General features: G+C 56.6%; 1 protein-coding gene across 2 annotated transcripts in view; it reads left to right on the forward strand.

Annotated features, from left to right (window-relative positions):
• Nucleotides 1-22651, forward strand: part of ROR2 (receptor tyrosine kinase like orphan receptor 2) — a 196399-nt gene that overhangs the window by 168628 nt on the left and 5120 nt on the right. For both annotated transcript variants that reach the window (XM_059656324.1, XM_059656325.1), the window contains 4 exons: nt 110-140; nt 15765-15892; nt 19276-19590; nt 20390-20635. In XM_059656324.1, coding sequence (XP_059512307.1) covers nt 110-140; nt 15765-15892; nt 19276-19590; nt 20390-20635 — 720 coding nt within the window. The remainder of the gene's footprint in view (nt 1-109; nt 141-15764; nt 15893-19275; nt 19591-20389; nt 20636-22651) is intronic.

The following is a 22651-nucleotide window of genomic DNA, read 5'->3' on the forward strand; positions in this document are numbered from 1 at the left end:
AGCTCCCCACGGGCGCCCTGCGCTGCTGCGCCTTCACCGATGCGGGGTTGGAAAGAAGTTTGGTTCCAAGTCATGAAGCATTAATAACATGCCCGTTTTTCCTTTTTAGGTCCCACACACAGCCCAAACCATAATTTTCAGTAAGTATCTGTTTTCCTGAAACCATTCTCTCGTTCTCTGAGGCTCTGTTATGTAAGAATCCAGGTTTAAATCCAGCAAGCACATGTTTTTACGGAATTTGCTGGAGGTTGGCTGGACGTCACTCGAGGATGGCCATGCGTTTGCTGTGGGCTGGGAAACCATGGCCTGTTCCAGTTGGTGTTAGGAAAAATGCCATAAAAACAGAGATTGCCAGTTCCTTTCATCTCCGTGGCCCCCACGCGCCTGGTGGAGCATCCACACAGGGCCGGCCGTGGGCACCAGCCTGGCCTTCAAACGCGTTTGGAACCAGGGAGGCCGTTCCCCCTGAAACCCAGCACCGCCCAGCCAGAGGCCGCCCGGCCCGCTTCCCGGCACAGCCCCGGCTCAGAGCCTCGCCAGGTCTGCACGGGCGTGCGCTCAGGCTTTCCCGGGACCGCCTTTCCACGCGTGCACCGTGGGGCCCCTCTGGACCCCATGTTCGCAGCGTGGCCTAAGGATGGCTCGCAGGCCTGTGTGAGGTTGCAGCGGGGGGTTCCTCGTTGCCGCCCCGACACAGGAGGGCACGGCTGCACCGCAGTGTTCTGAGGGGACACGCTGTGTGTCCCTGCCCCCTGGTGCCGCAGGAGCGTTGGCCCAGCAGTGGGCTTGGTGAGGCTCCCAGCACGGCAGGTGCCCTGGCGGAGAGCAGCCGGGGGAGGGGCTGCGCCCAGGGGGAGGGGCTGCGCTCAGGGCCCTGCCCACGCCTTGCTCCTTCATCACGCATGTGCGTCGTGAGGAAAGAAGTTGCACAAAGGGAACATCTATGAGGCTTTAGAAAAGATATGTCATTTCGAACGAGTTTTTCTTTTCTTTATTTGTATCATTAGTTAATTTACATAATAAGTATATAACAACATATTGTAGAGCAGCAGTCCCCCACCTTTCGGACCCCACGGACCACCGGCTGGCGACCGCTGTTATGGAGTATACAAATATGACTTATATGTAATTATAATGTAATTCAATAAATGTATAAATATCAAATGCATTTACATAAGTTTCATATAAAAATTCAATATTTTTACACTTATTTTCTTCTCATTTTAAATTATGGATCAAATCAACACATTTGTCCAAATAATTCGGGCAGTTCTGGCAGAGTGACAGTTCATCAGTCCTGGCCCTCGGGCCTGTGCCCAGGCCCTGTGGCCAGGTGGGTGTGTAGACGCGGCCTCTCTGCCCTGGGTATACATGTGGACCCAAGAGACACAGCACCACTTGCTCCCTCTTTTGCATGAGTGGTAGGATAGTTAGCTGTCAGTACATTTTAAATCCCCCTGGCCACACCCACGGGGCGCCCGCCTCTGCACTGGACATTCTGCATGTCCACGCCCTCATTAGCCCCGAGGCCTTGTGCCCTGGAACATGGACAGTCTCTCTCAGGGACTCTGAAGAGCAGAGCCTGGAGGGCACACGTGTGCACAAGTCGCTTTCCTGCCGCACCTGAGAGGACCCGCGTCTCCTTGTCCCCAGTGTAGCCCCACGTCTGTCTGCCCGCTCCCTTCCGTCACGCTGTCCCTCTGAGTGCTGTCCACCTGTCACCCTGTCACCCTGAGTGCTCGGCGTCACACCCCCAGGCTCCCCCTGCCTCTGGCAGTGTCTCTTCATAGTCCTTGCCTGTTGCCCTTACATTGTCTCTTGGTGATTTTTAATAATTATTCATCTACTTCTTGATAACATAGAAATTTAAATTTTCTGTTATTTGTCGATAATTATAAGGGTTTTCATGTGTCTTATTAAGGAACATCCTAATTTCCTTGAAATATTCTGATAGTGTTTTGATTGGAAATGCAATGAATTTTTAGATAAATTTGGGAAAAATTAATATTTAATTGAATTGTCAAGGACCACTTCTTTCATGCTTTAAAATGACCTTTTCTCTCTAACATTCATTTTGAAAATTTTCAAACAAATGGAAAAGTAGAAAGCGTTCTATAGGGATCATCCAGTCCGGAACCTACCACCTGGACCCTGGCGTTTACGGTACTTCCCCTGCCAGCGTTCCTGCTTCTTCCCGCCGTCTCCAGCCAGCAGGCTGTCTTTATGCACCTCACAAGGTGCAGATACCTGTGCACTCCCTGGAACTTTTCAGCAAGGAAGCCATTAACGAGTTCCATATCTGAACATTCTTGTTTCATTTGTGAGTTAACCTACAGGCAATGACATGCGCAAGTCTTAAGTATTCCATTAACAAGGTCCAACCAATGCAGAAACCTCTGCAATCCAACCCTGGCCGGGCCCAGAGAGTCCCATCCCTGGGAGGTCAGGTGACCTCCTAGTCCACGCCCCTCCTCCCCTGCCAGCCACCGTTCTGGTGGCATTCTGCCGTGGACAGTTCTGTGTTTTAGGACTTCATAGACACACAGCCACAGCACAGAGCCACGCAAGCCTGGCTTCCTGCACAGGGCATGGCCTTCAAGAAGCATCGGGCTGTGTGTGTCAGCAGGGCACTGTGTCCCGCCGGACAGTGCTGGGGGACGCTGGGCCCGCGGGGCACCCACTCCCGCTGGCATGAACGTGATGGACTTCTCACACGGTGTTCTGCTAGGGAAGTGCCTCGGGGCAGAAGTGCTGGCGTGCAGGGTCTGTGCATGCTGTGCTGTAAGAGATACGCCCTCCTTCGAGGGGGCGTGCCCTTTGCACTCCCAGTGGCGGGGAGAGCTTTCGGGGGCTGCACGCACTCACCAGTAGTTGGTCTGGTCAGTCTTTGTAACTGAGTCCGTCCGGTGTGTGTGATTCCTGGAATACTTAAGATTCCTACACTGTTTTGTAAGTTTTAACTCTTTATGTTACTGACTTCTAAAAAATTACTTTTATCAGTCATTTTTAATTTCAAAAAAAACCAATTGACATGGTGGCGCTTCCTCTGAATGCCACTTTGGCTGCATCCCCCTGGGCCCAGGGACACAGGCTCTCAGTTTCCTGTTCCTGTTGAATTATATCAGTGAACTTGGGGTGTATTTTACTTTTGATAATTCGTTAAAGGTGTTCTTTGTGACCAATTAGATATGTTCAATTTTTGTGAACATGTCCTGTTGTTTCAACAAATAACTGTTTCCTGGTGGTGGCCACACATACCTTGATTTACATAGCAGATCACGTGTGTGAAGTGTGTTACTAAAACCGGCTGTTTTCTTTGTCACGTGGGTTACAGATACCTGGAAATGTGTGAAAGCCGTCATGCCCGTTCTGGCCTTGCCAGTTCCCACCAGCTGTCCGTTTTAAAGGGGCCTGCATGTGCGTCAGGCCCGTAGGCCCGAGGCTGCGTGGCTTTGGCCGTGTTTGTCTGGAAGTCCCTATGAACGCTTCTCCCCTGGAGTTTAGTTTGCCAGAGTGACACTGCCACCGGCTTTCTCTTCGTTTGCATTTGCGGCAGACTTCTCTTCCTCTTCCTGTTCCACTGCCCCCAGCCTCTTGGCATCCGTTTTATGTGGGTATCTTATAAGTAGCCCATAAGTTCATATTTTGGAAGCTGGTAAGGAGGATTTCCAATCTGGAAGGTCAGTTGCTACAGGCAGGCTGTTGTCGTGTTCACAGATGTGTGCACAGCACTCACTGCACTGGGAGCCCGCCCCGCCCCGGCATCTGCGCCTGCGAGTGAGGGAGTCTGCTCACTGGCATCTGCCGGCGCCTCCTTGTCCCGTGGGCGAGAGACCTCGGGGGTCGGAGCCCTGGGACTGGGACTGCCGGCGGCACCCCCGCTGCGACCAGGTTGCCCCTAGCCCCCAGCAGAGCACTGTCCTCACCCGTGTTTCCCAGAACTTCAAATGCTGCCAGTGACTCAGGTGTCCAGTAGTGACTTAGAGTAGTTTTGCATTAGATTTGACCAGTAAGTGGTGAAGAACATGTTTTTGTTGGTTTAATATCCATTGAATTGCCCATGCACATAGAGTTTACCCTCCTTGTTTGAGGATTTCATGCCTGCAAATTCTGTTACTTCGCTACAGTGTCTTTGCAGCCCCAAGCCCGTGCTCGGCTGTTTTCACGGTCACGGTCACGGTCACGGTCACGTAGGGCGTGTGCAGAGCGCTCGGCCCAGCGGGGTGCCCGCGGAGGCGGGCCTTCTTGCTGGAGGTCTGCCTCGCGTTAGGCTGTTGATGGTGGTTTTGCGGTTGAAATGGCCCCAGCGGGTGCGGAAGCGCAGCCCTGCTCCTGGGCGAGAGGCCGAGGCTGCTGCTGGAGGGCGCTGTCATGAGCCGCCTCGGGCCCAGGCCCAGCTCCGCTGGCCGTGAGTGCAGCGTCAGTGACACAGCAGAAGCCACAGACACAGGGGATGTGATGGCTGATGAGACGTCGGGACCACTTGCAGTAAACTGTCTGTTTATCCACTGGGAGCCATGGCTCAGTATTTGCTAATTCAGTGTTTACAGCTTCTTTATAGAAGACCAGAGGCCCAGTGCACGAAATTCATGCACGGGGGGGGGGGGGGCGGTCCCCTCAGCCCGTCCTGTACCCTCTCGCAGTCCCAGAGCCCTCGGGGATGTCTGACTGATGGTTGATTTGCATATTAGACTTTATTATATAGGATAACCACCACAAATAACCAGAATGGCCTGTATTTTGTTCATATTTCATTAGGATATCTGTCTTTTCCTTATTGATTTGCAGGAGTTTTAGAATGTCCTCTAGGACATTCTAAATAATTGTTACATAATTTCCTCTGGAAGGGATTTCATACTTGTGTAAGCGCGGGTCTGGGCTGCTCTCCAGATTGACGGCTGGCCCTCGGGCACCACCGAGTAAGTGGCCACAAGGGGGTCAGTGAGTGACCGTGGCCTCTGTGGTACGGGAGCTTCCTGGCCCTGCAGGTCTGCTTCAGGACTCACTCCACCAGCAGGCCCCTGCCGGGCCGCAGCCCAGGGTCCTGACAGAGCGTGTGTGCGCCTCGCCGCACACTGTGTGCGGAATGTCTCACTGCTACTGTGGGTGGCGTTTCCCACCAAATTCGTATTTTGAAGAATTAAGTTCCCCTCTCCCCACTGTGGGACTGTCTTGTAGTGAGGGCCTTAAGGAGGGGGTCCTAAGGGTGGGCCCTGATCTCTTTCTCTCTCTCTCTCCCCCTCCTGAGCATAAGGGTCGGCCCAGTCCCCCGCTTCCCCGCATAATGCTGGGTCCTGCTCTCTCTGCCCCGGGAAGACGCAGCAGGAAGGAGGCCATCTGAGAGTTGGGAACTGGGTAGATGAGCAGTTTGATGTTGAGCTTCTCAGCTGCCAGGAATGTGAGACTCGGAGCCTGGTGGTCGCCCGTCTCTGGTATTGGGAGGGCGGCGCTGACTGGTGCAGCTGCCTGTTGCCGTGTGGCTCTCTGAGTCGCCTGGGCCGCTGCCTGGCACTGTTCCCCCGAGCTCTGTCCCCGTCTGTCTCATTGGAGCTGCACGGACGCTGGGCCTTTGCATTTCCTTTGTCAGGTGGGGTGGTGTGGCAGTGTTTTTCCTCCTGGCATACCAGCTGTGTTGCATGGTGGCGTCCCGTGGCTAAGTGGCTTTACAGCTCCAGACAGACTCCCCTGGGGCAGGGGCTGTTCCTGCGGTAACCGCGTGACCGCTAGCTGCTGGCAGGTGCGCTTGTAGCCGAGCACACGGGGCAGCCGGCTTCCTGCGGCCCAGGTTTCTCTCCCCTTGACTGCCTCCGTGGACTGACCGCGCCTCTGTGATGTCTCTGGAAGTTGCCAGATGGAGACAGAAAGGAAAACAGTGGCTGGACACAGACCCGCTCCCAGCTCTCTGCTGCCTCCTGGGATCTTGGGGCGGGCCTGGCCGGGCCTCCCCGCGGGCAGTTTCCTGAGGAGACGTCCGGCGGCCACGGGCCTAGGGGAGGTGGGACAGCGAGCAGGTGGCGGGCTGTCCTATGTACAGTCCTCAGGTGGGGCTCCCGCCTGTGGGCTCTGAACTCGGACTGGAGAGGCCGGGTGGCTCAGCCCTCCACCGCTGCCCCTCCACCGCTGCCCCTCCACCGCTGCCCCTCCACCCGCTGCCCCTCCACCGCTGCCCCTCCACCGCTGCCCCTCCACCGCTGCCCCTCTACCCGCTGCCCCTCCACCGCTGCCCCTCCACCGCTGCCCCTCCACCCGCTGCCCCTCTACCCGCTGCCCCTCCACCGCTGCCCCTCCACCCGCTGCCCCTCCACCCGCTGCCCCTCTACCCGCTGCCCCTCCACCCGCTGCCCCTCCACCCGCTGCCCCTCCACCCGCTGCCCCTCTACCCGCTGCCCCTCCACCCGCTGCCCCTCCACCCGCTGCCCCTCCACCGCTGCCCCTCCACCGCTGCCCCTCCACCGCTGCCCCTCCACCCGCTGCCCCTCCACCGCTGCCCCTCCACCCGCTGCCCCTCCACCCGCTGCCGCTGCCCCACGGCCCCTCCACCGCTGCCCCTCCACCCGCTGCCCCTCCACCGCTGCCCCTCCACCGCTGCCCCTCCACCCGCTGCCCCTCCACCCGCTGCCCCTCCACCGCTGCCCCTCCACCCGCTGCCCCTCCACCGCTGCCCCTCCACCGCTGCCCCTCCACCCGCTGCCCCTCCACCCGCTGCCCCTCCACCGCTGCCCCTCCACCGCTGCCCCTCCACCCGCTGCCCCTCCACCCGCTGCCCCTCCACCCGCTGCCCCTCCACCGCTGCCCCTCCACCCGCTGCCCCTCCACCCGCTGCCGCTGCCCCACGGCCCCTCCACCGCTGCCCCTCCACCGCTGCCCCTCCACCGCTGCCCCTCCACCCGCTGCCGCTGCCCCACGGCCCCTCCACCGCTGCCCCTCCACCGCTGCCCCTCCACCGCTGCCCCTCCACCCGCTGCCCCTCCACCGCTGCCCCTCCACCCGCTGCCGCCGCCCCACGGCCCCTCCACCGCTGCCCTCCGCCCCACGGCCCCGTGGACACGGCTCTTGCGGGACATCCCTGCGTGTGCTGGGAGATGTGGGGGGTGGAAATCCTCAAAGGCTCAGGGAGCTTCCACCATTTAAAAGTTGTTTCCTTCCGCCCCCTGGGGGTGGGGGGCGGGGGTGTGTGTATGGAGAACAGAAGCTTTAAGAGAGGCTGTTCCCCACAGACGTGGTTCAGAGACGGGGATCATAGCTCACCCAGGCCGGTGCGCAATGCCCGGGGTCGTTTCCTATTTCACGTGTGGGTTTCATCCTCTGCTCTTCCAGAGAGTGGTTCCTTTTCACAATTACAGAGCCCATGCACCCGGGTGGCAGCCTGGTGGCCTGGAGGTGGGTGTGGGTGCGGGTGTGGGTGTGGGTGTGGGTGTGGGTGTGGGTGGGGTGGTGCAGGGCAGGTGCTCCCTGAAGCCTGGCCATCAGGCCCTGCTGCCTGAGGTGTTGTCTGGGCCAGCCGTGGGTCCCACGGTGCTTCTGCACAACTAAAAGTTATGTTCACTATCGAACTCTGGGAAACAGGAATCTTCCTTGGGGCTGAGTTCTGAGCCCTCTTCTTTTTTTACTTCACAAACTGAGTAATTCCAAGGCTCAGCATTCTCCACGCCGGTGTTCAGGTCCCCGAGTCTCCGTTGCCAGGTCCGGACCGGTCCTGTCCGCCTTGAGGGCCTCGGTGCCTGTCCGCCTGGGTCATTGTAACATTATAGTGAGTGTTACAGTCAGGTGTGTGAATCCTCCATCATTCTTGTTCTCTTTCAGAATTGCTTTGGCTATCCTATATAATAAAGGGCTAATATGCAAATGGTTGCCATGCCCTCGTGCCCTCGTGCCCTCGCGCCCTCGCGCCCTCTTGCCGGGGCTGGGGGACCTGAGGCCATGCCCCCTGCCTTGCGGGGCTTGATGGGGCTTGGGCTGGCTGGGTCTGGGTCTCCTGTGATTTTGAGGTGCGCACGGATGGGCAGGGACTTGACTCTGGGTTCCATGGCGCGCCCCAGACTCTGACAGGAGGGAGATTTCATATACATTTTACTAATTTCTTTCATCTCTGACACTTCTGTTATAGAGAAAGGGCAAATAGCAATATTAAAATATTTCCTCGAATTAATTCCCTTTTAATGTGCACAATTTTGTGCACCGGGCCGCTAGTTCTATTATATTTGCGTTTGTATGTCATTATTAGAATCAGCATGTCAGTTTCTACAAAAGCGCCTTCTGAGATGCTGTTTAACTTTTGATTTTAAATCATTTCAAACCTGCAGAAAAATTGCAAAAATAGTAATAAGTAGCCCCACTATGCTCTTTACCCAGCTTTACCAGTCTTTATATTTTCCCCCATTTGATTTATGTCCTCAGCGCACATCTGTAATTAACCGGGAGAGTATGTTGGGTCCATCACACTCCTCTGCCCCTTCGTGCTCCGCTGGGTGCCCCCGAGGTCAGCGCTCTATCCCCCAGACCCGCAGCTTCAGATTCGGCTGTGTCTCCGAGCGGCCACTTCTCCGAGCTCTTCCGTCGCCCCGCCGTGCTGTGTGGGTCCCTCCCCCCAGCACAGGACCCCCCGGCCGCCTTAGTCTCAGGTCAGGTGGGATGCATGTGGCTCTGTCTCGGAGCGGGCAGGGCTGGTTTTTAAAGGTCGAAGCACCAGCTCTGGAATGTCTTACTTTGCGGAGTGCAGTTCACGCTGTTCTGTGGCCTCATGGCTGTTTGATCGGGAGGCATATTGGTCTGCAGCGTCCTTAGCACATTCTTGTCAAGTATTTTTATCCAGGTGATGCGGGCCTCGTGAGATGAAGTAGGAGGTGTCCCTTACTCTTCTATTTTCTGAATGAATTTGTGTAAAATTGCTGATGTTTCTTCCTAAAATGTTTGACAGAATTCACCAGTTTGTTATTTGGAGCTAGAGTTTTAATTGTGGGAAGATTTTTGATTTCAACTTCGAGTAAGAGATATAGGGCTATTCTGAGTTTTTATTTCTGTTGGCACTAATTTTGATGTGTGTGTTTTTCAAGGAATTTGTCATTTTTTCTAAGTTGTTGGATCTGTGTTCATATACTTATTACCTTATAAGTTCATAATACTTACTGCCTTTTACTGTCTGTCAGGATCTTTGGTGATGTCCCCTGTGCATTCCTGACGTGGGTAATGTGTGTGTTTTCTCTTTTCCTCAATCAGTTTTTCTAGGTGTTAGCAATATTGTTAGGTTTTTTTAAAAACCATCTTTTGGTTTTATTGATTTTTCTGTTGTTTTCTACTTTTATTGATTTCTGCTTTCATCATTAACATTTTCTTATAATTCAGGTTTAATTTTCTTAAGGTGTAAAACCTTATCTAATTTAAGTATTTACAGCTATTAAGTATTAACAGCTATAAATTCATCTCTAATTACTGTTTTAGCTGCAAGCTATCAAGTTTTTATTTTTTATAATTTATATTTTCACATTCCATTTAAAATTATACTTAATTTTCCTTGTATTTTCTTTTTTGATCTGAAAAGTTTATCTAGAATATGCTATATAATGTCCAAATATTTGGAAAGTTTCTAAATATATTTTGTTATTGATTTCTAATTAACTTCTGTGTGATCAGAGATTTTATGGCTTTAGTTCTTTTCAACTTATTACTCTGTGGTGGGCATGAGCAGTGGCCATTCCGGGTGAGCGTGAACAGTGGCCTTTCTGGGTGAGCGTGAGCACATGGCATTTTTGGGTGAGTGTGAACAGTCGCCTTTCTGGGTGCGTGTGAGCGCGTGGTCCTTCTGGGTGCATGTGAGCAGTGGTCCTTTCTGGGTGCGTGTGAGCAGTGGTCCTTACTGGGTGAGCGTGAACGGTGGCCTTCTGGGTGAATGTGAGCATGTGGTCCTTTCTGAGTGAGTGTGAGCAGTGGTCCTTAGTGAGTGTAAGCAGTGGCCTTTCTGGGTGAGTGTGAGCAGTGGTCCTTAGTGAGTGTAAGCAGTGGCCTTTCTGGGTGAGTGTGAGCAGTGGTCCTTTCTGGGTGAGTGTGAGCAGTGGCCTTTCTGGGTGAGTGTGAGCAGTGGCCTTTCTGGGTGAGTGTGAGCAGTGGCCTTTCTGGGTGAGCGTGAGCAGTGGTCCTTTCTGGGTGAGTGTGAGCAGTGGCCTTTCTGGGTGAGTGTGAGCAGTGGTCCTTTCTGGGTGAGTGTGAGCAGTGATCCTTCTGGGAGAGGGTAAGCAGTGGCCTTTCTGGGTGAGTGTGAGCAGTGGCCTTTCTGGGTGAGTGTGAGCAGTAGTCCTTTCTGGGTGAGTGTGAGCAGTGATCCTTCTGGGAGAGGGTAAGCAGTGGCCTTTCTGGGTGAGTGTGAGCAGTGGCCTTTCTGGGTGAGTGTGAGCAGTGGCCTTTCTGGGTGAGTGTGAGCAGTGGCCTTTCTGGGTGAGTGTGAGCACTGGTCCTTCTGGGTGCGGGTGCCGCTGCACTGAAATGGTTGTGCCCGTTGGTGTGCTGTCCTGCAAACCTCCTGTCGCTCCCGGGGTGGGGACTGTTTCCCCCATTGACTCTTCACTAGTTTTTCCCCTAATTGAATTCATTGCTGAGAGGCAAGTGTTGAAATTCCCGGCTGTCATTGTGGGTGTTTCCGAGTTGTCCCCTAGTTCTGTCCGTCCTTGCTTATGTGTCGGCTCCAGTGTGAGTTGCGTTCACGTGTACGTCTTTTTGGTGAGACCCTGTCTTTGAAAGGTGTTTGTGCTGATGATGGAATTCCAGCTCACGGTGTGTGTTTTCTCTGCGAGTGCAGGGCAGCTGTCATTCCCTGGTCTTCTGTTTTCACTGTTGCACCATTTGTCAAGTCCCCTGTTTCCATTTATCCTGTTTCAGCAAGTCGGCTGTGATGTGAGTCAGTGTGGTTTTCTCTGTACGTATCTTGCTTGCTTTTCACTGGCATTCCTTGGCCAGTGTGTCACTGTTTTAATCCGATTTGGAGAGACGTGTGGCCATTATTTCTGCACGCTGTTTTCCTGCTTGCTCGCACCTCTCCTCTCTCGCTGGGGTTGGCCTGCGCAGAGGTTAGACCCCTGTGTTTCCCACAGCTCACCGGGCTCTGCTCATTTTCTGTAAATCCTTCTGTCTCTTAGTTCCAGTTTGGGAATTGTCTGTTGACCTGTCAAGCTACTGCTTTTTTTCTGCCTTCTCCACTCTGTTGTTAACACCATGCTTTATTGGAGATGTTTTTCATTTCTTGCCTTTGCTTCTTTCACAGTTTCCATCTCCCCACAACTCTTACCTTTACCCACGCATTGTTTTCCACACTTGCAGTTCCTTGCAGTCTGGTCTGCGAGCCTGCCATCTCCGTCATCTTTGGGTTGATTTCTCTTGGCCATGGGTTACATTTTGCTGTTTTTTCATGTGTCTGGTAATTTCTTCTCGTATACAGGACATTGTGGTTTATACTCTAGATTTCACCTTCCTCTGAAGAGTGTTTTGCTATAGCAGCCTATTAGATTACTGTCAGGTCGCCTGCAGCTGATGGAGTTTAGCTTCAGACTTGGTCAACGTGATTTATTTCCGTTTATTCTCTGTGCTTTTGCTGTGCCTCCTCTCCCACACCCACACCCACACCCACACCCACACCCATACCCACACCCTCACCCTCACCCATACCCACACCCTCACCCTCACCCACACCCACACCCTCCAACTCATCTGAACTATGGCTTCCTCTTGTCATTCATCTACCTTAGACATACCCTTTCATAAGAACAACGATTATGAAATGGTTTTACCACTTTTAACAAAAACAATGAGTGGGGAATGTTAACTTCCGCCACAATGTGTAACTACATCTGAATTTTGACACTGAGTACTTTTCAACCTCAAAGGAGCCTTACTTTCCTTTAAGGGTCATTCATTATTGATATCCATGAATTTTCTAAGCTTTTCTTGAAACTAACTTTTATTGTTTAACACAAGCTGGGGAGACGGTTGGCAGTCAGCCCGCCGTGTCCTCGTCCCTCCTGAAGGACATCCTGTCACACACGATGGCCTTGCCTCTGTCCGGCACCCTCCTCTCCTGTGGCTGTGTCCTGCACCACCTGGTGGCTTTCCTCCTCCGTGACTATGAACTGATGTGTGCGTTTCCTCCTCACCTGTCAGTAGACCCTGGGTCAGTGCCTCGGGCGTGTAGATTTCCAGACCTGATCTCGTAGCTTGTTCTGGAGTGGGTGAGCGTGTCCCCTGCGGCTGACGGATTGATCGATGGCGCTCTGCCCAGAGCTTTTCTGTGGCTCCCGAGGGACTGGTCTCACAGATGCTCTTCAGCTCTCACCTCCCAGAGTTCCCAGATGCGCCCGGTAAAGAGAAAGCATAATTCCATGTGGAAATGTCAAGTAATTCCCACTTGTTTTCTTAAAATTTAATTACCTGAAGGATCTCATTTTCCAACTATTCTTTATGTTTTGGACATTTTGTAAAACTCAGATTGGAAGCCCGCTTGGATGAGTAAGCTGTGGACCAGCCGTGAGCCCCTTTTCAGCCTGTCTGCCCTGCCCCCCTTTGCTCTTTCCATCCTGGGGCACCTGAGCAGCAGGTGCCCACCCAGGGAGGGGCCCACCAGGGAGGAGCCCACCCAGGGAGGGGCCCACCCAGGGAGGGGCCAATCCAGGGAGGAGCCCACCAGGGAGGAGCCCACCCAGGGAGGAGCCCACCCAGGGAGGGGCCCACCCAGGGAGGAGCCCACCCAGGGAGGGGCCAATCCAGGGAGGAGCCCACCCAGGGAGCGGCCCACCCAGGGAGGAGCCCACCAAGGGAGGAGCCAATCCAGGGAGGAGCCCACCCAGGGAGCGGCCCACCCAGGGAGGAGCCCACCAAGGGAGGAGCCCACCAGGGAGGAGCCCACCCAGGGAGGAGCCCACCCAGGGAGGGGCCCACCCAGGGAGGGGCCCACCCAGGGAGGAGCCCACCCAGGGAGGAGCCCACCAGGGAGGAGCCCACCCAGGGAGGGGCCAATCCAGGGAGGAGCCCACACAGGGAGGGGCCCACCCAGGGAGGGGCCCACAGTGAGGGAATAGGTTTCCATTCCTTGAGTCTTGAAGCAGAGGTTGTCAGTCTTCCTGGGATGCCCCATGGGACTGACTGGATGGAATCCCGTACCCTGGGTGTAGGTGACGAACCTCTTCAGGATTTTCCCGGTAGAGCAGGCATGTGCCCTGCACCCAACCCGCACACCCATGCCTAGCGCACCGCCGGCAGAGTTGGCGGCCCTGTGTGGGTGTGCCTGGCCGTGCGGCTCTGGGTGGGTGTGTTAGCACACGCGCTTGCCTGTGTGAGCTGTAGTTCAGGAACCCTTGGCCCACAGCAGTGATGGCCGTGAGCTGGACGGCGGCTCCTGCCTCTAGTTGACCCAGAATCTCCTGACCTCGGTGATGTTTGGCTCCAGATAGTTTTCTTTGGAGTATTTTCTTCATGGACAGAGAAGACAGCAGAAGGGAGAGTCACTGGGGCAGAGGCCCTGGGAAAAGGTGCCCGTCCCTCCCTGTCTCCACTGCTACAAGCGTCCAGCTCCACCCTGAGAGAGCCCGCAGGTTAAGGTGGACACAGCACGGGTTCCATGGGGCCGTTGACGTCAGTGTGGGCTGCAGTGACAGGTGTTGTTACCCTGAGGGGCAAGTGGCAGCTTTGCTTGAAATCAAGCAACGGAGGGACAGGCCTGAGCCCTTGGGGGAAGCTTGCCCTCGGGCCCCAGCCCCGCTCCTTCCCTCGCAGCAGCGGCCGCCCCTGTGTGGGCTGTGCCTGCGTCCCTGGCTCCTTGAGCATCCGAGGACGCCGTTCACCGCGTCGGTGCCCTCGGTGCGACCTCGTCAGCTGGGGCAAGCTGCACGGTCGTTCCACAGAGAACAACTTAAGACTAGCCGGGTTCGGAAGGCCCGACGGCGGGGGAGGGGGCTTTGGGAGTTTCCCTTTCTGTCCCCCCATTTAGACACATGCCTGCTGTCCACACAGCAGGGACAAGGCTGTGCGTCACCTCCCGGAGAAAACGCAGTGAGGGCCAAGCTTCTTGCAGTCCCCCATGGCTCCCTCCGTTTCCCAGTTTCCTCTCTGCAGCGAAGGGTAGAGGAGCTTCCCACCAGCATCGTCCTCACAGCCTGTGGGGCCGCGTGTCCGTGTCTGGGCAGGGCATGCACACCGCTCTCGGATGAAACGTGTTCGAGTGGAGCTGTCTCTATTTGGACGTGGACATGGACATGTTCCCTCTCAGATTCCAATTCACACTCCGTGCACCCTGCCCCCCTTAAAGATGCGCGGTTTTAATCAAGTTAATAGACTTTATTTTTTCGAGAAGTTTTAGGTTTGCAGAAAAGTTGAACATACAGTACAGAGTATTCTCATGTGGCCCCTCATCCGCACACCCGGTTCCCCCATTAGTGACGTCCTGCCTCGTGTCCGCATCGCTGAGAGCCGATGCAGTGTTCCTGACTGGGTCTGGCACACTCACTGTCCGCATCGCTGAGAGCGGATGCAGTGTTCCTGACTGGGTCTGGCACACTCACTGTCCCCGTCGCTGAGAGCGGATGCAGTGTTCCTGACTGGGTCTGGCACACTCACTGTCCCCATTGCTGAGAGCGGATGCAGTGTTCCTGACTGGGTCTGGCACACTCACTGTCCCCGTCGCTGAGAGCCGATGCAGTGTTCCTGACTGGGTCTGGCACACTCACTGTCCGCATCGCTGAGAGCGGATGCAGTGTTCCTGACTGGGTCTGGCACACTCACTGTCCCCGTCGCTGAGAGCCGATGCAGTGTTCCTGACTGGGTCTGGCACACTCACTGTCCGCATCGCTGAGAGCGGATGCAGTGTTCCTGACTGGGTCTGGCACACTCACTGTCCCCGTCGCTGAGAGCCGATGCAGTGTTCCTGACTGGGTCTGGCACACTCACTGTCCGCATCGCTGAGAGCGGATGCAGTGTTCCTGACTGGGTCTGGCACACTCACTGTCCGCATCGCTGAGAGCGGATGCAGTGTTCCTGACTGGGTCTGGCACACTCACTGTTCCCATCGCTGAGAGCCGATGCACTGTTCCTGACTGGGTCTGGCACACTCACTGTTCCCATCGCTGAGAGCCGATGCAGTGTTCCTGACTGGGTCTGGCACACTCACTGTCCCCGTCGCTGAGAGCGGATGCAGTGTTCCTGACTGGGTCTGGCACACTCACTGTCCGCATCGCTGAGAGCGGATGCAGTGTTCCTGACTGGGTCTGGCACACTCACTGATGTACACTGGGTGCATAGTCTAGACTGGCTTTCTGTGCTGTGGGGGTTTGCCCACCATTACAGTGTCATACAGACTCACTGCACTGTCTTAACATTCCCTGTGCTCTGCCTCTGCGTCCCTGGCAACCACTGGGTTTTACTGTCTCCGTGGTTTCGCCTTTTCCAGAATCTTCTGTAGTTGGAAGCATCCAGGACGCAGCCTTTTCAGAGTGGCTGCGTTCACTTTGCCATACGCATGTAAGGGCCGCCAGGCCATGTCTTTGTCGCTGGGTAATAGCCGCTGTGCGGCTGGGCCTGCGGAAGGGCATCTCGGAGGCTCCCGCGGCTTAGCGTTCTGGGCGAAGTGGCTGTGAACCTCGGAGCGGGGTTTGTGTGGCCGTGAGCTCTCCATTCATTTGGGTAATTGCAAGGAAGAAGATGGCTGCACCCTAAGATGCCAGCTTTAAAAGGGAAAGTTCTCGGGGGCGCCGGCAGCTTCCGGTGCGCTTACCAGCGGTGTGTTTGCCCAGAGACGACGACCACGAGGACGGGTTCTGCCAGCCGTACCGGGGCATCGCCTGCGCGCGCTTCATCGGGAACCGGACCATCTATGTGGACTCGCTGCAGATGCAGGGGGAGATCGAGAACCGGATCACAGGTAGGACAGCCTGTCCCTGCCAGCCCGGCGGCTCCATGGCTCCTGCCACAGAAAGGGGCCTTTTTAGAAGCAGTGGCCGGCGTGTTTGCCCTGAAATGCTCCTCCCGCGAGTGTGTCTGAGCTAGTGCGTGTGGGCGGCGGAGAGTGGGTTTCTAACACCCGCTGGGGGTGGGGGGCGGGGAGTCCTGCCGTCCCGGCCTCACTGCCTCGCTCTGTCATGAGCTCTCAGGCAGAAACCCACGCAGGTGCCATTGAAATGCCCTCCACACTTAGGCCAACTCTGGCCTTGCCTTTACCCTCAGCCTGTAGGGTCTAAGGTCATGGTCACAGAAGGGTCTGCCTGGCCCGTCGTCCCAGAGCCCCCCGAGGACAGGGCCAGGGTGGGACCTGCAGCGTCCTTGGCGGCGCCATCTTGGTCCAGTGGTTTGAAAACCTTGCTGTCTCTCATTGGAGAAGTTTCTATGCCATTTAAAGCAGCACGTCTCAACCTTTGACCACAACACACAGTAAGAGGTATGCTTTGCCTCGACTTAGCGTGCGCACACATGTATTTCGGAGTCGAAATGTGTTACAGGAGACAGCAGTCACCCTTATAAAAGCAGTGCACTTAGAGAATTTTCCCTTCAGTTTTATTTCATTAAAAGTTGGGCCCCTGCCGGTGTGGCTCAGTGGTGGAGCATCGACCCAGGCACCCAGAGGTCACCCCTTCGATTCCCAGTCAGGGCACATGCCCAGCTTGCAGGCTCGATCCCCAATAGGGAGCATACAGGAGGCAACCAATCAGTGTTTCTCTCTCATCAATGTTTCTCTCTCTCTCCCTCTCCCTTCTCTATCTAAAAGTCAATAAAACATTCAAAAAAGGAAAAAGTTGATCACACCCTTTATATGAACCCAGCACCCTGACACCCTCTGTTCTAATTCTTTTTTGAAATGCCAGCCCCGACTCCAGAGTTAATTTTACAGTCCACTGGTTGGCAAACACTGACTCCAGGCCCCTCGGTTATTTCTTCAGGAATCATTTAAAGAATTAAGCAGCACGGCCATCTAGTCAGACTGACCTGCCATATAGCAGCTTTAGGTAAAGGTTTAGGACGAGGGTTCTCCGGATGTGTGGGTTTATGGAAGGGTAAATTGGAGGGCGCTCTAGCCCGCCTGCCCCGGCAGCACTCAGCGTGGTGCTTGTCTGGAGAGCGTGCCCCACAGAACCAGTCCCGGGACTGGGGCTCCCCACGAGTGGGCTCCAAGGAACCTTCCGGGTGCGTGCAGGGCGCGGGTGAGAATAGCCAGGACCGGAGTTGTTCGATGTCCCAGCACCTGGAACCACACTTTCAGAAATGAGCCCTCACTTGAGATGCCTGGGGGCGGGGGGAGGGAAGATCCTACAAGAGTCAGCCAGGACAGCCTATGGCCTCTCACCCCGAGAGAATGCCAGGTTTGCTTTCTCGGGCAGCCGCCCTCCAGGCAGCACCAGCTCCGCAGGATGCGGCTGAGCTGTGCACACCTGGCTCTTGGCCAGTCTCTGTTCCTAACTGTCACATCGGCCAGAAGTGACCAGGAGGGCGGAGGGCGGCGTCACCGCACAGCGCACAGGGTCTGGCAGGAGCCAGTGCCCTGCGTGGACACAGCTGTTGCCTCAACCCTGGGCTGTTCTTCACTTGCTGTTTTACAGGCTCCGTGTGGGCTTTCATTCCCCGTGGGGTCTCCACAAACCACCTGACACGGGCCCAGGAAGGGGCTGCATGACGGGCTTTCCCACAGTAAATACCTGGGCAGGGCCCAGCACTCTGGCCCGGAGCCTGCCCTGGTGCCTGGTCCCTCTCTGGGGTAACGGGCCAGCAGCGCTGCCTGCTGGGCAAACGGGGCACTACAAGTGGGTGGAGCTGGGGCAGCCCAGGGACTAAATTCCCACAGCCCCGCGGGGTGTGTAGGGAAGGGGGCCTCTCTCTCTTGCTGTCCAAGGTCAGGTCCTTAAGGCAGGTCCTTTGCAGGTCAAGGTGGGTGGACTTCTGGCTGGTGCCTGCCTTTGGGCCCCGAGTGTGGCAGCCTCCCCTCCAGCCCCCGTTCCTCCGTGCCAGGCGTCAAGTTCTTCCCCTGGACTGCTTCGGCCCCGTCACTCCATCCTGGCATGTCTTGCCCCTAAAAAGCAAACCTGCAGACCTCCTTCGAGGGCTGCTTCTCTGCTCCTCCTCCTCACAGACCCCGCCCTGTGCAAGCCCGCCCTCTGCCACGCCTCCCCTCGCTGCCAGCCCCCCTGCCCGAGGCATCCCCTTCCTCTGCTCCTCCTCCTCACAGACCTCGCCCTGTGCAAGCCCGCCCTCTGCCACGCCTCCCCTCGCTGCCAGCCCCCCTGCCCGAGGCATCCCCTTCCTCTGCTCCTCCTCCTCACAGACCTCGCCCTGTGCAAGCCCGCCCTCTGCCACGCCTCCCCTCGCTGCCAGCCCCCCTGCCCGAGGCATCCCCTTCCTCTGCTGCTCCTCCTCACAGACCTCGCCCTGTGCAAGCCCGCCCTCTGCCACGCCTCCCCTCGCTGCCAGCCCCCCTGCCCGAGGCATCCCCTTCCTCTGCTCCTCCTCCTCACAGACCTCGCCCTGTGCAAGCCCGCCCTCTGCCACGCCTCCCCTCGCTGCCAGCCCCCCTGCCCGAGGCATCCCCTTCCTCTGCTCCTCCTCCTCACAGACCTCGCCCTGTGCAAGCCCGCCCTCTGCCACGCCTCCCCTCGCTGCCAGCACCCCTGCCCGAGGCATCCCCTTCCTCTGCTCCTCCTCCTCACAGACCTCGCCCTGTGCAAGCCCACCCTCTGCCACGCCTCCCCTCGCTGCCAGCACCCCTGCCCGAGGCATCCCCTTCCTCTGCTGCTCCGGCGCCCCCTCCTGCGCTGCATTGCCCAGGGCTGCTGACTGGTATAGGGCTCGCTCCCCTCGGTCCCACGAAGGCCTCCCCCGCTGCTGTGATCTTGCCCGCGGGCTGGATGCTGGGAGAGAGGCCTGGCCCTGACACCTCCCCCCCAGCCTCTCCTAGTAGAAGCCGCCCCCCCCCCCCCCCCCAGGCCTCATGGCGCGGCCGGCACTCCACTCGCAGAGCCCAGGTTCTAGCAGGGCCCAAGGACGTGGCCCTGGGTCCGCAGTGGCCGCTTCCTGTCACGAAGCAGCGCCAGCTGGATGGGGTCCTGGCCTAGTTTCCCTTCTTTTTTGTTCTACTTTTGCTGCTTGTAAGTGTAGCCTAGAACCTTCTGTCTGGTTCAATTCAGGGCGGCTCGGTGTTCCCCGGGCCCAGCCCCTGTGAGAGCCTTGGGGAGTGAAGATGGGGCGGGCGCCGGCGGGCAGGGTGGAGGGGCACCGGCGCGCAGGGCAGGGACACCCCCTGACGGCCTCCTGCTTCCGCAGCCGCCTTCACCATGATCGGCACCTCCACGCACCTGTCGGACCAGTGCTCCCAGTTTGCCATTCCGTCCTTCTGCCACTTTGTGTTCCCGCTGTGCGACGCGCGGTCACGGGCGCCCAAGCCGCGCGAGCTGTGCCGCGACGAGTGCGAGGTGCTGGAGAGCGACCTGTGCCGCCAGGAGTACACCATCGCGCGCTCCAACCCGCTCATCCTCATGCGGCTGCAGCTGCCCAAGTGCGAGGCGCTGCCCATGCCCGACAGCCCCGCCGCCGCCGACTGCATGCGCATCGGCATCCCAGCCGAGCGGCTGGGCCGCTGTGAGTCCCGGCCCGGGGCCCCTCCTTCCCGTAGGGCCTGCGGGAGGGCTCCAGAGCAGGGTACCGGGCAGCCCAGGCCACGCCGCGCTGGCCCTGCCTGTCCTGGGGACACCAGTAAGTCACCTCCCCGAGCCTCAGACGCCGTTCCCGGCGGCGCGCGGCGGAGTGATCTGCCTGCCGGCCGGCCGCAGGGCACCAGGGTCGAGGCTGGTTCCTTCCTCAGGCCCGGGCTCCCCGAGGGGGCGGGGCTCCTGACCCCGGAGCCTGCTCGCCGGCCTGCTGGGCTCCCCAATCCTGGCTGCCGGGCTTACTCGGTGCAACGTCGGACAAGTTGCTGAAACATCCTTCCACCTGTTACATGCGAATAGTAACTCCTAACCCCAGGCCGGGCTGGGAGAGGGGGTCTCCCCCACCCCAGGCGAGCTGAGCCCGTGCTCCCTGGTGAGGGGTCTGAGGATGGCCAGCTGGCAGCCCCTCTCCTGCAGTTTGGCTTTGCTTCCAGAGCCGGAGACACGAGGCTGGCTGAGCTCATGCTGGAGCGGGGGTGCCGGGTGTGGGCCCCAAAGTTGGTTCCAGGGTCATGGGATCACTTCTGGCAACGTTCCTTCCCCCTGGTGCACCCCAGCTGAATTAGTGAATTTGGGGCTTTGTTAAATTATTTTTAATATACAAGCCTCTGGTCCTTGGAGACCCCAGTTTGAGTGCCTGCAGGCAGACTGGCTCGGTCCTAAAGCCTGAGGTGCTCTCCCCGAGCGGGGCTGCTGCTCTCAATCGGCTCCTGACCTCTCTCCCCTCTCAGACCATCAGTGCTACAACGGCTCGGGCACGGACTACCGAGGGACGGCGAGCACCACCAAGTCAGGGCACCAGTGCCAGCCGTGGGCTCTGCAGCACCCCCACAGCCACCACCTGAGCAGTGCGGACTTCCCGGAGCTCGGCGGGGGGCACGCCTACTGCCGGAACCCCGGAGGGCAGATGGAAGGCCCCTGGTGCTTCACGAAGAATAAGAACGTGCCCATGGAGCTGTGCGACGTGCCCCCCTGCAGTAGGTTCTCTCTGTGGCGCGCACTTGGTTTGCCCTGGCCCAGGGGCTAGTGCTGTCACCGCCCCCTCCATGGCCACGATCGCTTGTTTTATGTAAAACGGTTGCTGGTTATAAAAGTAATAGCTGGTCATTATAGCACATTTTACATCATAGAAAAGTCTGAAGAGTCATGCGCAAATCACCCCTAATTTCCTCACTGTTTGCATTTGGCTCCTGTCAGCCCTTTTCCTGTGCATGGTCCTGGGACATTCAGTTTGCATCTTGCTTCTCCATCAACATTATTACGTGGCATTTCCCAGTGTTAGCTGGGGCCCGGGAGGCAGCTCCTCGCCGGGGTCTGACCGGGCCCTGCCTGGCCTCCCCAGCTCCCACACAGCTCAGCAGAATGAGAGAAAATTAGAACCTATATCTCTTACCCATTGGCCCTGCAATTTCTCTGCTGGATTATGAAAAGGAGAAGACCTTGGCGTTAACGGTTGCAAACTCTGCAAACATTATTACCCTGTATTCCAACATTTACTCCCACCAGCTCCACTCGGTTGGATCCCTGAGATTGGGCTGCTCCTGGGTTTTCCATCTTGGAGCCTGGAGTAGAGGGTTGGAGGGAAATCACCAGGAGAAGACTGATCGAGAGGCAATGCGTGAAGCACACCGAGGCTCACCAGCCGCCCAGGAGCCTCTGCCAGCAGCGGTGAGGCTGGCCTGCCTCCAGCCTGCAGCGATGGCGGGGCCTGCCTCCAGCCTGCATACTGCGCTGCGGGTCCAGACCTGGCTCGCCCACCGCTTGGCCGCTCAGCACATCTTCAGCAGCATGTTCACTGCGGAGTAAACGTCAGGCGTGGAGATGTCAGTTAGATTACCGCACAGCTATGCTGTGAGGGCTACAGGGTCTGAGTGTCCTGCAAGGATGTGCATGATTGGTTCAGGAGCAGGAGCAAGTTGCAGGCCATTAGCTGTGTTCTGTCCCTCCCCCCTCTTACCTCCTTTCTCTTCCCTTTCTGTTTTCAGAAAAACAAAAAGAAAGAAAGCTCTGTGTGTGTGTGAGTGCATGTGTGTGTGTGTGCATGCATGCATGTGTGCGTGTGTGTGCATGCATGTATGCGTGTGTGCGCGCATGCATGCATGTGTGCGCGTGTGTGTATGCATGTATGCGTGTGTGTGTGTGTGCATGCATGCACATGCACATAAGCCCTATATTTCAGGGTGAAGTTTGGGGAAGATGCTCATCAAACTTTTAGCAGTGATTTCCCATGACTTACAGATACATTAAAATATAAAACGTTTTTATAATGAGTAGTTATTACTTTTGTAGTTACAACAAAATCAAAACATAAAGGAAAAAAATGCATGTTCTTTGACCCAGCAATCGCAGGGATCTTATATTGCAGAAATATTTGTAGCTAGAGGGCAGAAATGCCAGGATATTTGTTACAGAATTACTTGTAATGGCTGAATAAGCAGCAGACAAGTTGTTTGCCTGTAGGGGTTGGTGGTACACAGGCTAATGCATGGCCACCAGGGGGCGCCCGGAGCTGTCTGTCCTGAGAGCAGCGCCAGGTCCATTTTTCTGCCACAAAACCACAAGCGGGATGCGGACGATGTGACTCTATGAACTCAAACTTCTATTTTATGAAACGGACGCTTCTATGTATAAAAATAGTTGAATATTGTTATTCCATGTTCAACTTAAAGTCGGGGACAGCAACCTCTTGGCCGTGGCGTAGCCTTTGGTGACGTGGGCTGTTAGGACTAGCACAGCTGTTCACACGCACGGCTGGTTGTGATTTTGTCTGTTTATTTTGTTAATCCTCTCCCGAGGATATTGTCCCCATTGATCTTTAAGGAGAGTAGACGGGGGCAGGGATTGGCTGCCTCCTGCACACACCGACTGGGACCAGGGGTCGAGCCTGCCTCTGAGGCACGTGCCCCTGACCAGGCTCAAACCTGAGATCCCGCAGCCTGTGGGCCGGCACTCTAACCAGTGAGCCACATCGGCTGAGTGTAATTCTAAAAAGA

Source organism: Myotis daubentonii, chromosome 11, assembly GCF_963259705.1.
Source record: "Myotis daubentonii chromosome 11, mMyoDau2.1, whole genome shotgun sequence".
In the NCBI taxonomy this organism is placed as follows: Eukaryota; Metazoa; Chordata; class Mammalia; order Chiroptera; family Vespertilionidae; genus Myotis; species Myotis daubentonii.